General features: G+C 34.2%; 1 protein-coding gene across 1 annotated transcript in view; it reads right to left on the minus strand.

Annotated features, from left to right (window-relative positions):
- Positions 1-15,835, minus strand: part of LOC109109073 (bone morphogenetic protein 1-like) — a 70,361-nt gene that overhangs the window by 41,801 nt on the left and 12,725 nt on the right. The window contains exons 2-4 of the mRNA XM_042762793.1: positions 4,468-4,581; positions 3,561-3,701; positions 1,361-1,478 (exon numbers count right to left, since the gene is read on the minus strand). Of these exons, the coding sequence (XP_042618727.1) occupies positions 1,361-1,478; positions 3,561-3,701; positions 4,468-4,581 (373 nt within the window). The remainder of the gene's footprint in view (positions 1-1,360; positions 1,479-3,560; positions 3,702-4,467; positions 4,582-15,835) is intronic.

Below are 15,835 nucleotides of genomic sequence, written 5' to 3' on the forward strand. Positions count from 1 at the left end.
CTCATTTGTAATTTTTCTATGGTTTAATTGTATAGACTTTATAAGGGGCAAAAAAACAAAATGCCCATTTGTTTATCATCTATCCAATCAGATGTATTTTTTTTTTTTTATGTCTATGTTTATGTTTAGTATGTTTATTTTTTGAAATTAGGACATCAAGCTTCAGTAATCTCAGACTATATTTTTTATGACTTCAAGAAAATAAAGAAAAAAAACTACAATATTTTCAATATTATTTGCAACAAAATCCATCTTCCCACCTCCTGGGTATCCTACCATGCCATATTAACGATGTTAAATGAAATAAGGGATCTACAGATTGTGTAACTTTACCCCTCAAACAATATTTTATTTATTCAAGGTGCACGTTTTAGTTTAACTGTTTGTTAGGATAACTGTTATTAAAAGAATCCTTTTTTTTTATTTTTTATTTTTTTGGTCGATTATACTCTTAATCAAGTTTTCTTGCACCAAAACCACTTGTTTTTCATGACCCTCCACCCTCTCTGTGCATCTCAGAAATTAACAGGCTTTTTGGATACTAAGACTTTCATATGGAAACAACTTTATAAATGACCAACATATGTATAATCATACATATGAATAAACATATTGTATAATCATTCATCACGACAGGCCGAGATGCTGAACACTGAATATGTGTTGATATTCCAAGCCAGATGTTTATTGTAATTCATGAAGATTTCCACACAACTTTCGCTAAATATTCTGTGTGGTCTGTGGACGAGCTTCGAGTGGTGAACGTTTGTCAACCACACGTTTCAAAAGAGCAAAATAAATCCCATTTTCCAGCAGACAGAAGCAGCTTAAGAGCAAAACCGACGTGCCAACACGGCATCCCGGGGACTGATTTGTCTCCAACGGATGTGACCGTCAAGCTGGGCTCTGAACTTCTGCCACGCTACTGAAGCATCTACGGGGAGCCATTGTGTACAGATAAAACACACATGTTCAGGTGACAGTCCCGTGGAGAACAGTGTGACACAAACGGCTGGTATTTCCTCAGCGAAGCACAGAGTAATCGCTCGGTCATAGGGTGATAGCCAAGAGAGACATAAAAAAAATAATCAGTCTGATGGGTCTGATGGCAGATAAGGGGAAGATAGGGGGCGGATCGGATGGAAAACCACTTGAGCGATAAATCAGGAAGAGACCGAAAAGAAAGAGGATAGAGTGAAAGAAAAGAGTGAAAAGCACAAGCTCCACATGAGCTTGATTCCTTCCTGGAAGAGTCAAAGGTTTGGTCCTCCTGCTGTGGAAACTCTCTCTCACATTGACACGGACACACACACACACCTCCCTGTGGAGCCTGCACACATCCGCTAACACGCACACTTACCCACACGGCCGGTAGGTGAAGACAATGTAGCTCTCCTCTGTTGTTCTCTCGATGAACGTCACACATGTGTGTTTTTCCCAGTGTCTCATGGCCTGTCTGAATATGGCTCGCTGGCTTCCTGTACAGCACACACACACACACACACACACGGGATGAGCAGTGAGCAGGGTGACCTAAGGTGCCGGTGACATCTGTGAAATGTTGGTAATTTTGCACAGACAAAATTGACCTTTGTCTATTGTCAGTATTGTAGCCATGTCTAAAGCACAGCTCACACAGAAGCCACTTTCAAAACAAACCACTTTCTAATGGCCACTTGCATCCGTTGCGAAATCTGCATAGGGAAATCTTGCGAGGAAATACCATTTATGTGGATAAATCTTGAAATGACTGGATTTCGCCTGTAACAATTTGCCGAACAACGGTAAATGCAACTGCACCTTTAAATCACAGCATGAGTAATTTGAGCTCTTTCCCCGCCATTATTTACAAGACGACGCTTCCCCGATATTGACGAAATTTTCCAGCTTTCTGTATATTCACTGTTATACTGTAGGAGGTGCTATTACATCTTCTGAGAAATGTATGTAATACATATGTAAGCAGAAGAATATGTAAAATAATGCAATCATCAAACATTTAACAGCATATGAATCAAAAATGCCTTACGTTATTGAATGAAATGATGATCCAGGAAGTGGTTTAGGACTGTGAAGCTTTGGGGGTGTTGATGAAAGCTCCATCTATCTTTTGATCATTGATCTGAATCCGAAAATGTGATTTTCTCAGCTTTTTGTTCAAAACGTTGTTTTTTTTATGAAACTTGCCCACGTTCAAGTGTTGATAAAAAAAGATTGCATAAAGCTAATATAATTTTGTTATTGATGTTGTTTTTTTTATTCTCTATATATATATAGCATTTTATGTTCAGATATTCATACTATATATATATAAATATTCTGGGGGCTGGTGGTGTTTTTGTGTGAATTTTTTGTGATGATGGTGGTAGATGGTGGTTTAATATTGTGGGTTAAAATGAATTTTTTGTGAGTTTAATAGGATATTATTGTGGTATATATCATAATATTGTGGTTTTCTTCACAAAGTCAACCAAAATATGTTTCACATACAAATCACCTGGATTCAAAATCTAACTTTAACCAGGAAAAACAAAAATTAAAACAAAGAAAAACTATGAATAAAATGGCAATAAATAAATGCATAAATAAATAAATCACACTATATTAATTGTCGGTCACTAATTAAATAAGTAATTTTGAGACATTATGTGCGTCCCAATTAACATACTGATGCACTATTCAATGCCGTTTTGTCGTATAAATAGTGAGTAGTGTGTTCACACTGAAAATTCAAAAACAAAACAGTGCACTTTAAATACCTGTATGATGCACTTAATTAACCGCAAAAAAAGAAGAAAAAAAACAAAGTGTGGAAAGTCGGATACTGTCACAACTTTAATTAAACAGCCTGAGGGGGAGGGGCTGTCAGACTGATTCTGAATGACAAAATAACCTTATATATTTCATAAACAACACAGTTGAGTACATAGTGCATAAGTGCATATAATGCATCATTTGGGATGCAGCTATTGACATCATGTGACTCTCATCACGTGACAGTCAGATTCCAGACTTGATTCCACTGAAGCAAGAGATTTTTTTGGGATCATTATCAAGTCATGCTGGAGCACACGATCATAAGGTGTTGCAATTCAAACTTGCACATTTTATGTCTTCATATAGTTATGACTGAATATGGAGTAATTCTGATTTAAATAAATATTAAAAAATTCAGCAACGTTGTGTACAGTTGCACCAGGAATGTCATGCACCTATCTGTTGTGTTTTGTCCTGGCTCTTTTGTTGCCTTCTGCAAGATAACACACGACCAAAGCAAAACACCTTTTCATCTTTGTATTACTTTAAAAGTAAAGCAGTTCTTTTATAATTGAGTTCCATAAACAACTTCTTTTGAGCTCCACAAAGTCAAACAAATGGAGTGACACGAGGTTAGACTGACCGATTTCAGACACATGAATGTGTGATTTCTTTCACAAACATTTTTTTCCTACAGTACTATAATCATGCAACTTAATAACCAAACAGACGTTATCGATCACATGCTGTTGACTTCCACTAAAACTTAAACATGAAAAGCTGTGCAGGTGTACATGACTTACCGCTGAAGTTCCCGCTGATGACGTAAGGGATGACTCCCTCGGGCCACACCCTCTCAGGTCTGGACGTCGCTGCCCTCTTCCTCCGATGGGATCCCCGACTGGACACCGTATCGTTTGTATTCGTCTCATTGTTAACTAAACCTACCATTTCCAACACCAAATGAAGAGAAACCGAAACGGTCAGTCTGGAACCTCATCATCACAAGTTTCAGAGAAAGATAAATGACACATCATCTTCTACAACTTACATTTACAGTTAAATAAATAACCCACATTTGCAAAATTGTAAGAGACTTTTCCACTAACATCTGGCAATCTGGATAAGTGAATATGTTCAAATATTTTGTGTCTTTTCCACTAACATCTTTAAAAGTTTTTTTTTTGATGAAATGTTTGATCTAGATCAAAATAGTCCAAATAAATTTTTGTGTCAATATATGCGCCATTTACAAATATGAGACTTTAAATTGTCTACTGAGCTCAACGGTAACCACTAACTCATATCTGTTCATATTCTGCATGTTTTTTTCTATTGTTTTGAATGCTAACTCCTACACACAGACTGGACTGGACTATATATATATAGCAAAACAGATGTGTGCTGGATTATATATATAGTCTGGATTTTTTTATATTTATATGCAAACTTTACCTCCTTCTGGGGTGAAAATATCATGAAACTTAACTCTAATTATGAGAAAATTTGCTGTCATTTTGTCAGATCCCAACTGCAATGTGTTGTTGTGTTTGGGAATGTGGTAACTGTTTCTTGACAGGCTTTTCTCTGTTGGTTTAAAAATGTATGGCTTCAAGTTCTCTTCCTGAGTCTCTGACTGCCAATTAAGCCTGGCACAAAGTTTATATAAAGCAGGCCCATGCACTCAAACTGACGAACACACACACTTACCTGTATTTGTGTGATTCAGAATTGTGACTGTTCTCTCTGCTAAATTCACAATGCGGTCCACTTTAAACATGCGCATATCTTCCTCATCCAGCGCGATGTCTCCGAGATAAGCAACTGAAACAAAAATAAAGAAGAGTGCTTTTAATTTCTCATGCAATGGTTATATAACAATTCATTTAAGCAATTTTTCAAGGAATGATTATGTAACGCATCACTTAGAAAAAGGGACAGATTCTTTGGAATCTAGGTCGCCAATATGACAAAAATTGGTTTTAAAACAAATAAATGAATCAGAAATGTATCATATGCATCCAATTTAAAGTGGCAGTAAGAATATTTATTTATTTATTAAGAAATGTAAAATTTTATTCAGTAAGCATTTGGAATTGGTTTTAAAAAAAAAAAAAAAAATGCATCACAGTTTCCACAAAAATATGAAGCAGCACAACTGTTTTCAACATTGATAATAACAATAAATGATTCTTGAGCAGCAAATGAGCATATTACAATGATTTCTGAAGGACCGTGTGACACTAAAGACTGTGAAGAAAATTCAGCTTTTCATCACAGGAATAACTTACATTTTAAAATATATTCAAATAGAATACAGTTATTTTAAATTGTAATAAGATTTCACAATATTACTGTATTTTTTTATCAAATAAATACAGCATTTACTTGCTTAGAATTAATTCAATAATTTGTACTTCAAATTACTGTAAGCCATTTCACATCATTCACATTATTTGTGCATTTGTTTATGTAAGCTAATTCATGAGGTTTGTAGCAAATGGTGTGAAATCTAATTCCTTGTGTACATTTTTTTAAAGAGGACACATCTATCAGTATCTTCAAACGGTTATTTCAAAACAACCCCCTACAAGCTTTCAGGGTCCAGCGAGCTGATAGGCACCTCATCATTTTTTAATGGTCATCTACGATGCCATTTATAGCTGGGGTCATCACTCGTGCCATGATAAATAAATCATCCATCAAAAGAGGGAAGCTGATTAGCGTTCGGAAGCTAAGTGAGCGACTGCACACCTCTAATGATCTACACAACAGGACACTGCTGACCTACATGGGAATGGATGTGTTGGTAGAGATTAATTAGCACGTCAGGGACTAATTGCATCTTTAAAAGCATTGCCACTTTGATTGGGATTGAGAGAATCAGCAGCATCTTCAGTTTTAAAGGCAGCTATTTCACACGAGTGTGCAATGATGAATAAATGAATTATAATTCAATGGAAGCATATTCTTCACATTTGTGGCATTTCTTTTTGCTTTTCCCTGAAGTTCACTTTTAAAATACTTTCAAACCTGAGTCTGTTTGCGAGAAAACAGTAATATTGCGTTTGAGTAATTGTAATGGATGGATGGCAGTAATATTGCGTTTTGGATGGAGGGAGGGATGGGATGGAAAAATATGGATGGATGGAAAAATGTGAATGGATGGATGGATGGATGGATGGATGGCGGGTGGATGGAGGGGGGGGATGGATGGAATGGGAATGGATGGATGGATGGATGGATGGATGGAAAAATGTGAATGCATGGAAAAATATAGATGGATGGATGGATGGATGGATGGATGGAAAAATGGGATGGATGGATGGATGGATGGAAAAATGTGAATGGATGGATGGATGGAAAAATATGGATGGATGGATGGAAAAATGTGAATGGAGAGATTGGAAAAATGGATGGAGGAAAAATATATGGATGGATGGATGGATGGATTATGGATGATGGATGGAATGATGATGAAAAATATAGGGATGGATGGATGGATGTAAGGAAGGATAGAATGGATAGATGGATTGGATATGGATGTGGATGGATGGAATGGATTGATGGATGGATGGAAGGAAATGGACATGGATGGATGGATGGATGGATTGATGGATGGAAAAATATGAATGGATGGATGAAAATATATGGATGGATGGATGGTGGATAATGATGGATGGATGGAAAAATATGATAAGATGGATGGAAGTATGGATGGATGGATGGATGGATGGATGGAAGGATAGATGGATATAGATGGATGGATGGATGGACAGACGGATGGATGGAAAAATATGAATGGATGGATGAAAATATATGGATTGATTGATGGATGGATGGAAAGATATAGATGGATGAATGGGTGGATGGATGGAAAATATGGATGGATGGATGGATGGATGGATGGAAAAATATAGATAGATAGATAGATAGATAGATAGATAGATAGATAGATAGATAGATAGATTAGATAGGATAGATGGCCCATAGATGGATGCTAGGTGGATAGTGTGGATGGATGGATGGATGGATGATTGATGGATGGTAGATGGATGGGATGGATGGATGGATGGATGGATATAGATGGTCATGGATGGACAACGACAGACAGATAGACAGACAGACAGACAGACAGCATCGATAGCTAGATAGATAGATAGATAGATATATAGATAGATAGATAGCTACAGATCCATAGATCGATATATTAGTAATATTAATTAGGCAATATTTAATTTTATAAAGATTTTATAAAGATATAAATATATAAAATTAAGAAAAATATAAATTTAGTAAGTATAAAAATTATACAGATAAGTATTGATTTTTTTAAATATTTTATATTTTAAAAAAAATTATCTACAATTTTTTTTTTTTTTTACTTTGTATTCAGTTCGTGGTGTATCATTTTAACTATTACAGTTGTTAGATACATACATAAATAACGTACATACATATATAAAAGGAAAATGTCATTTAATAATTCGATTCAAATTTATATTGCATTTTGCCCTGCAATAAAGTAAAGATTCTTTAAAGTTGTTTTACAGAGAACACTGCATTACAATTCCCAGCGAGCAAGAAAAAGATGACAATATCGTTACCAGTAATAAAGCACTGAGAAAAACACACGAGGCCTTCGGAAACACTGAATGCTTTTCCAGAACTGCTCAAGATCTGTGTTTTTCCAGACCTTCTCGATGAAAGATTACATGAACATACACACATGTGCATGTTATGCACAAAATCTGCCTGCTATGTTAACCTTTCCCCCTTAAAAAAAATAAAATAAAAACAGGAACATAAGGACAGGTTGTTTTGCCGTGGGACCCCTTTAACCTTTATTGTTAATATTGTATAAAAAATAATGGAAAATTTTTTGATATAATACCATGTTTGTTTTTGTTGTTTTTTTATTGTTAATAATTTAAAAATATTATGAAAAATTTTATCATATACTCCAAATATCCTAACATGTTTTCAAAGTCTTCCTTATAATATATATATATATATTATAATATATATAAATATATATAATTATGGAAACTATATAACTTTTTTATTTTATTTTTTGCAAATACCAAGTTATTAGTTTTAAAACATCAACAATATGTGCCGTATCCAAGGCAATTTATTTTATTTTTTGGTTGAAAGTCCAAAAAAACACAGTATTTATATGGTGCGTTTCATAGACTACCAGGTTGTTAGTATGGTATAACGTATTAATTACATTTGTATTTGTCTAATAAATGAAGTTATTAAAATGGTGTCTGGTTTTAATGTATCTTGTTTGTTAGTCATAAATGTTACACATTGTTTAATTAGCCAACACCTGGAAAGTAGCACACATTCTTTTTCTTAATTAGGTTTGAAAGAAAAAAAAAAAAAAAACTTTACGAGACTCGTAACACAGGCTATTTGCTTCTATATGATCAGTGCTGTGGCAGTGTGTGTGTGTGTGTGTGTGTGTGTGTGTGAGGCCCGAGGCTAGAGTTTTTTAAAAGCCTATGAACATTAGCATGTTTACTAGATTTACTGCAGGAGGCAGTGAGCAAAGAGGTGTGTGTGTGTGTGTGTGTGTGTGTGTGTGTGTGTGTGTGTGTGTGTGTGTGTGGTGTGTGTGTGTGGTTTGTGTCTGTGTCTGTTGATGTGTGTGTGTGTGTCTGTGTGTGAGAGCGAGCCGGATCAAACAGGACGTCCAGCCCTTCATAACCCAGCCTGAGGCAGTAGGGCAGTGGGGCAGAGACCTGCAGCTTCCTGCACTGCACAATCAAGCCAATTATTCTTTAGACCAACAGTCTGCTGCCGCAGGGTTGTGTCAGAGTATTTTGATACTTTATTTATTAGTGTCACACACGTAACACTATTTAGCAACCCTGAAACAGTTGTTTGCCAAGCTACGAGCTACTAACAACTTGTTCTAACCCAGTTTCCAAAGACTTGGAAATATTTTGTCTGTTCACACAAACAGTGAAAATGTTGTGCAACGTGACAAAACAACACTAAATTAGCACATAACTGAAGTTTAAGCAAGTTTGGGGACAGTAGGAATTTTTTTAAAGGAAATTTATGATTTTATTCAGCAAGGACGCATTAAATTGATCAAAAGTGGGAGTACAGACATTTATATTGTTGCAAAAGATTTCTATTTTAAATATATGCTGTTCTTTTGAAGTTGCTATTCATCAAAAAATCTGGAAAAAACACAGTTCCAACAAAAATATGAAACGGAACAACTGTTTTCAACACTGATCATAGACGGAAATGTTTCTTGAGCCGCAAATCAGCATATTAGACTGATTTCTGAAGGATCACGTGACACTGAAGACTGGAGTAATGATGCTGAAAATCAGATTTGATCACAGGAATAAATTACATTTTAATATATATTCAAATAGTTATTTTAAATTGTAATAATATTTCACATTATTACTGCTTTTGCTGTATTTTTAATAGTAAATACAACCTGTGGGATATTTGTTACGAGCTACATATTATTTTCTTGAATAAATCAGTGTAGGCTACTTTTAATTTGCCACAAAACTGATGAGTCAATGAATGATAATCACAAAAATTATACATAATAAAGAAAAAAAGCAGCATAACAAATAAACAGCAGTATGTAAAGTAAAATGATTTTTTTCCACAATAAATAAATTATCGCATAACAGCGCATTAAAATTCAACTGAGCTCAACTTTGTTTTATCGCTCTGACACTCATCTCAACTCAATTTCCTTAATTCCACAGAAAAATAAATGACATGCATTTGTTTGTTTTTGTCTTATCAATTTAATTTTAGTGTATTATGTTAGTGTGTGTGTAGTGTAATATGGCATGGAATACTAATATTCTGTTAGCGGTAAGAAAGATTTCTAATATGATGAAGATCAGTGCTGAGTATCTGGGCATCTCTCTAGGTCTGCAGACAAATTTCACTGAACTCCTGTCTAAAAACAGAACTAAAAATGACAGGGTTTTACTTCTCAAAGCACATCCACAGACAACCACAGGCAGTGAAGCTCCAAAGAAAACAGCTGCGACGAGAACAGTTTATATTGTAAATTGTGTTGCATTAACTGGACTGTTTTTTTCTTTTTCTAAATTGGACGATTTAAACTGGATGAGTTTCATGATGCTTCGTTCCATTAACAAACCAGACAGGCAAAACAGACCAAATCTTCTGAAATCAATGTCCTTACAAACATAGAGCAAAATCTATTATGAAGAAATTAGTTTTTTTGTGTGTGTGTGTGTGTTTTTTTGTTTTTTAAAATCAACATTTTTTTTTTAAATTCCTGCCATTTTAAGTCCTGCCAAACACGTTTTCATGTTGAATAAATGAATGAATAACACTTTCATTTGAAAACACAGTGGAAATTCAGCAGGGTTCAAACAACAATTTGTAATTTTGTAAGTTTGTTTATTACTTGCTTACTTAAAGGTATTTATTTATTTATTTATTTTAGCTCCACAGACAGCAGAACCTGTGTTATGACATGAAAACAATTACTCTTATGAACAGGATCTTAAAGAAAAATAATAATAAAAAATATATACATATATATTTGGCATGAAAACATGTTTGGCAGGATTTTTTATATATATATATATATATATATATATATATATATATATATATATAATATATATATATATATATCTATGAATATAATATAGGACTCATTATCTTATATATATATTACTGTGAAAAAAAGGACTCAATATCTTATGCAATTTTGCTTCACATGTAAATAATTTAGTTTTTAAGATTATATTAAATATTTCACTGAAAATGCAATGTTTTTTTATTTCTTTCTTTTTTTTTTCACTGCGATCTCTCAGTGTCTATTATATGAGATTAACTGCAGTAAACAAAGGTGTAAATTCTCTCTGACAAGACCAGACAAGCTCAGCAGAAACACGCCAGGACCAAAAGATTCTCTCGCTAACCCTGACATCCCTCGCACACGCACACGCGCACACACAGATAAAAGAGTGCGGATGAAAGAGAAGGAGCTGACAGCGACCGATGACGCCAAACAGTGTGGCATTAAAGGGATACTCCACCCTAAAATGAAAATTTTGTCATTAATCAATCAAAGCTCCGTTCGTCTTCTGAACACAATTTAAGATATTTTGGATAAAAACTGGGAGGCTTGTGACTGTCCCATAAATAAATAACAGTGTCACGGTCCAGGAAAGTATGAAAATCATCGTCAGAATAGTCCATCTGCCATCAGTGATTCAACCGTAACGTAATGATGCGACGAGAATACTTTTTGTACACGAAGAAAACAAAAATTATGACTTTTTTCAACAATTCCTCTCCTCTGTGTCTCTCCACATCACCGTAGCGCCATTTTGAAGAATATGAGCTGAATGCAAGCAGTGTACGGTCTTTTGTGTCAGCCGCGCTGCACTGATGCACTGCTTTCGTTCAAATCAAGGCGTAAATACTCATAGAAAACGTATCCTTGTGGCACGGCAGACACAGAAACAAGTTTCCATAGAATCCAGACCCTTCACTTTTCTTGTCCGTCTAGAATAAAATTATATTATTTACTGATATCACAGGTGAACTGTTTGTTAAGAATTATTATTATTATTATTATTATTATTATTATTATTATTTTATAACTTTTGATGGTTGCAATAGAATCTGTCTAAAATAAAAAAATAGCAAGTCAACATCAATTTAAAATGTTTTGAAAACTCTATATTTTTATAGTAAAGTTCACAGATCACCTGATACGAGGAACATCAACATGTGTAGAAAATGTGTAATTTAAATTGTTAATCACTGTATTTTCCCACAGCACTATTGTGAAATATTATTAAAATAAAATAAAAACAACTGTATTTTAAAATGTAATTTATTCCTGTGATCAAGCTGAATTTTCAGAATCATTACTCCAGTCTTCAGTGTCACATGATCTTCAGAAATCTTTCTAATATACTTATTTGCTGCTCAACGAACAGTTGTGCAGCTTCATATTTTTGTGGAAACAGACGTTTTTTTTCAAAATTCTTTGATTAATAGGAAGTCCTCGCTGAATAAAAGTATTATTTTTAAAAACCATTCAAACTTTTGAACTGTAATATGTATAGACATATGATATATAATCCATACAGAGACTATATATGTCAAATGATAAAGAGTATTCAAGTGCACAGGGTGTAACACAACTGAAAACCCAAACAAACAGTTGCTAGGCCACCAGCCTGTGTCTGATCTCACAAACCTGGAGTCCGAAGGCACCAACAGCAGCAGTGCCAGAGCCGCAGTCTCAGGGGAGAGCGCCAGCGACACATGGCACAAACACACAGCCAGCAGTCCGCTAGGGATCCTGAGGGATGCAATCCTCCGTATCTCTAAAGGCCTTTAATCTAGTGTGTAATTGTGCTCCATCAGATTCCAAGACTAGCGAGAACAAGTGCACCAACGGCAGCCCAGCCTCCCATCTTTCATTTCTCCGTCCAGTTGTTGTGGCGACACATTTTATCTGTGTTTCCTCGAGGGATTCCTGTTTTAATCATCTCTGTCTATCTAGCTCAAAATCCTCACCAACGAAAATCCCAATCCTCGTGCTTTCTATACACCCAAATGAAAAAGAGCTTATCGGAGCGCAAGGCCTAGACAGAGACAGAATCTCATCGCACGAGGCCTAAAAGGCTTCACGTTACAAATCTGGAGCACAATGGCTATGAACTAATGAACTTTAGCGAATGTACCAAAAGAGGATCTATAAATGGCACGAGAAAAGACGGGATGTATTTGATGAAGTGGAATAAAGGAGTGCGGTGGCAGATTGGGGTTTGCCGCTGGACCCATTTATTACAGAGACGCTCAACAGCTGCAGCAGAACCTCAGAACCCACTGCATGTGCTTGATTTAACGTTTAAACCTAAAAAAAGACTATGAGAAAGAATTTATCCACGTGCCTGACAATTCATAGGGTTTAAACTACTGGACTTCATCAGGATATGCCAGTTTTATTTTTATTTTGGTCTTTGAAGGTGTAGTCAGTATTTTTTGTTTATGTTGCACCGGCTGATATGACAATCATCTTGGACTATACTGACACCTGATGGTGTGGATGATGCATAATGCAAATTCAAACATTTTATTGTATATATATATATATATATATATATATATATATATATATATATATATATGATCAAAAATACAGTAAAACAGTAATATTATTCTAATTTCCAAATACCCATTTCTATTATAGTATATATTAAAATGTAATTTATTCCTGTGATCAAAATTGAATTTTCAGCATCATTACTCCACTCTTCAATTTCACGATTCTTCAGAAATCATTCTGATATGCTGAATATGAAAAACATTTCTTATTACTATAAATGCTGAAAACAGTTGTGCTGCTTCATATTTTTATGAAATACATTTTTTCCCTTAATACAAAGAACAGCATTTATTTGAAATAGCAATTTTTTGTAACATTATAAATGTTTTTACTGTGTGTTCTTCTTTAGGCCAAATCCATGCAAATATGTTTATTGTTATTTTTTTGCATACAAATAATGTTTTTTTTAAAAAATTTTTGTTTTGTAGTTTATAAATCAATATTACTGTGTATGTCGTTTCATGGTTGTAAAACAAACGCATCTGTTGAAACTAAGACAATCGCTGAAATTTAAACTAAAAACATCAGCACTTCTGGCTGAATGATGATGTAAATTAACGGGTGACTATCTCTACACAGTATTATGGATAATATACGCAATTTATGACAGCAAATTAGATTTACCCAAAATTGCTGAAAACAACTGAAAAGAACATTTAGTTTATGAAACATATTTACTCAAATTCCACAAAAACATTCATCCACTGACAAGGCTATTAGTAGATCTTGAAACACAGTTATTGTCTGATGACTGTGAAGTCAAATTAGTAAATATATGTGTCTGTCACAAAAACTGACACTCTGGAAGCTTATTTTTCTCATTTAAGAAGACAAAATGTGCAAGGCCTTTTAATTATAGTCTCCTGGACACAGCTCAGTGTCTGTCTGCAGTAATCAATGCAATTATGACTGTCAATCACACCCTCCACCACCCATGAAGAGAGATTTGTTGTTGAGACACAGAGCAAAAGCAATTAAAAGAGGACAACAGAAGCTCTCCCATAGATGGATTTGATTCGAACGCCTAGATTTGATACTTTAAAGAGGATTTGTAATTGTGGTCCAGCTGGCTAAAACCTTTTTCTCTCACGCGTTTTTCATTGCCTGGCTCCTCTCAACAATCACCTTGGCTCCAAACATAACAGCACTTTCATTTACAAAAGCCAGTTTGGTTTCTATTCAGAGCCCCGAGGGGATCACATGTGAGGTCTAGACACGTCTTAAAATTACCACCCACAATATCAGAGATTTCAGGCCTTCAGCAACTTTGAGGTGAACAGTGGGAACGTCTGCCCTGGGGTCGTAATGCAGATGTGCGTTAGACTACAAGCCTGTTGCGCATGAGAATGCCTGTCATGGCTACTAGTGTCGCACCTCCTGAAATGTAAACGCACTATTCACATTCATCAAGACCTCAGCTATTCGGCAGGTCTGAGTTCACAATCCCAGTTTCACTTGTCATCAGTAGGTGTAAAATCAAGCAGTCAAACGATGTAGTCACCCATGATCTTAAAATATATATATTTTTTAAATGTAGAAATACCATTGAAAAAATACAGAATACTTAAAATACTTAAAATTAAAATGGTATATATATATATATATATATATATATATATATATATATATATATATATATATATATATATATATATATATATATATATATATATACATACACATACACACACACACACACACACACACAATATACATACACACACACGTATTATTACTATTTTTTCTTTAATATATTATTTAATTATTTAAATAATTAATTATTTAATATAATATTCTATATATTTATATAGTAAAAATAAAATATAATTTTTATTTAATGGTAATTTTTTAACAAAGACACTTACATTAAAGTGGAAGAGTACTTAAGCAAAACCATTAACATTAAAGAAATACTTAAGCTACAACTTAAAACTATTGTATTAATTTATAGATATATTTTATTTTTATTTAAATTTTAAGTTTTCTATTATTTTATTCTATTATTATAATATCATATAATATCCATAAAATAAAACACAATATGTTGTATTAATTATGTTGTTTTATTAATAATATATATATATATATATATATATATATATATATAATTATTAAATACACTACACTGTAAATGTAATTAACTTCTATGAAAATAATATTGTTAAAACAAAAATATTTATGCTGATTATATATTAGTGAAAATTAAGTAAAATACTTGACTACCTGTGATAAATAATTATAAATAAATAAATAAATAAAAATGCAGAAGTTACATTTTTAAAAAAGAATTTGGGAGGCAAATAAGGCATAATGTAATGTGTTATATTTCAAAAATAATTAAATTTTCTAAATAGGCTTCATTTTCTTTAAGTAAAATATTTTATTATTTGATTTTGTGGTGAATTGTATCCTAGACATGGACTAGTGAGATTTATCAAGATTATCAAATGTCCAGAGAAATGTTGTTGATTTAGAGTTTTGGAGAAATATTTACAAGTATGTGCAAATCCAATAATAAACTGACATTCCCTGGAGGAAACGGCATCTCTTTTCTTGTAAGTCAAACACATTTCTTCTCTGGACAGATGCAGATGGTGCTCAGCATTCGTGTTAGGAGCGCGGGGATGAGGGAATCTCGTAAACACCGCAGCCCTTTCACTCGTCTCTCCTGTAAAAACACTTCCAGCTGTTCTAAGCAAATTCTTACCTTGACATTTCCTGACACTGCAATTTGGACATCAAGCAACAGAAGCCACGTGGCTACTGCTTTTGAAAGGCCTAATCACAGTCAGTGTCCCAGACCAGACTCCAGCCACGGACCGGGGAATGGGCTTTATGTGTCGCCTTCAGGGATTGTCAGAGGGAGGCCGGGGATGAAGAAAGTGCGATAGAAGGAGGCGACTGCTTTCAGACGGC

This window comes from Cyprinus carpio, chromosome A8 (assembly GCF_018340385.1).
Source record: "Cyprinus carpio isolate SPL01 chromosome A8, ASM1834038v1, whole genome shotgun sequence".
In the NCBI taxonomy this organism is placed as follows: domain Eukaryota; kingdom Metazoa; phylum Chordata; class Actinopteri; order Cypriniformes; family Cyprinidae; genus Cyprinus; species Cyprinus carpio.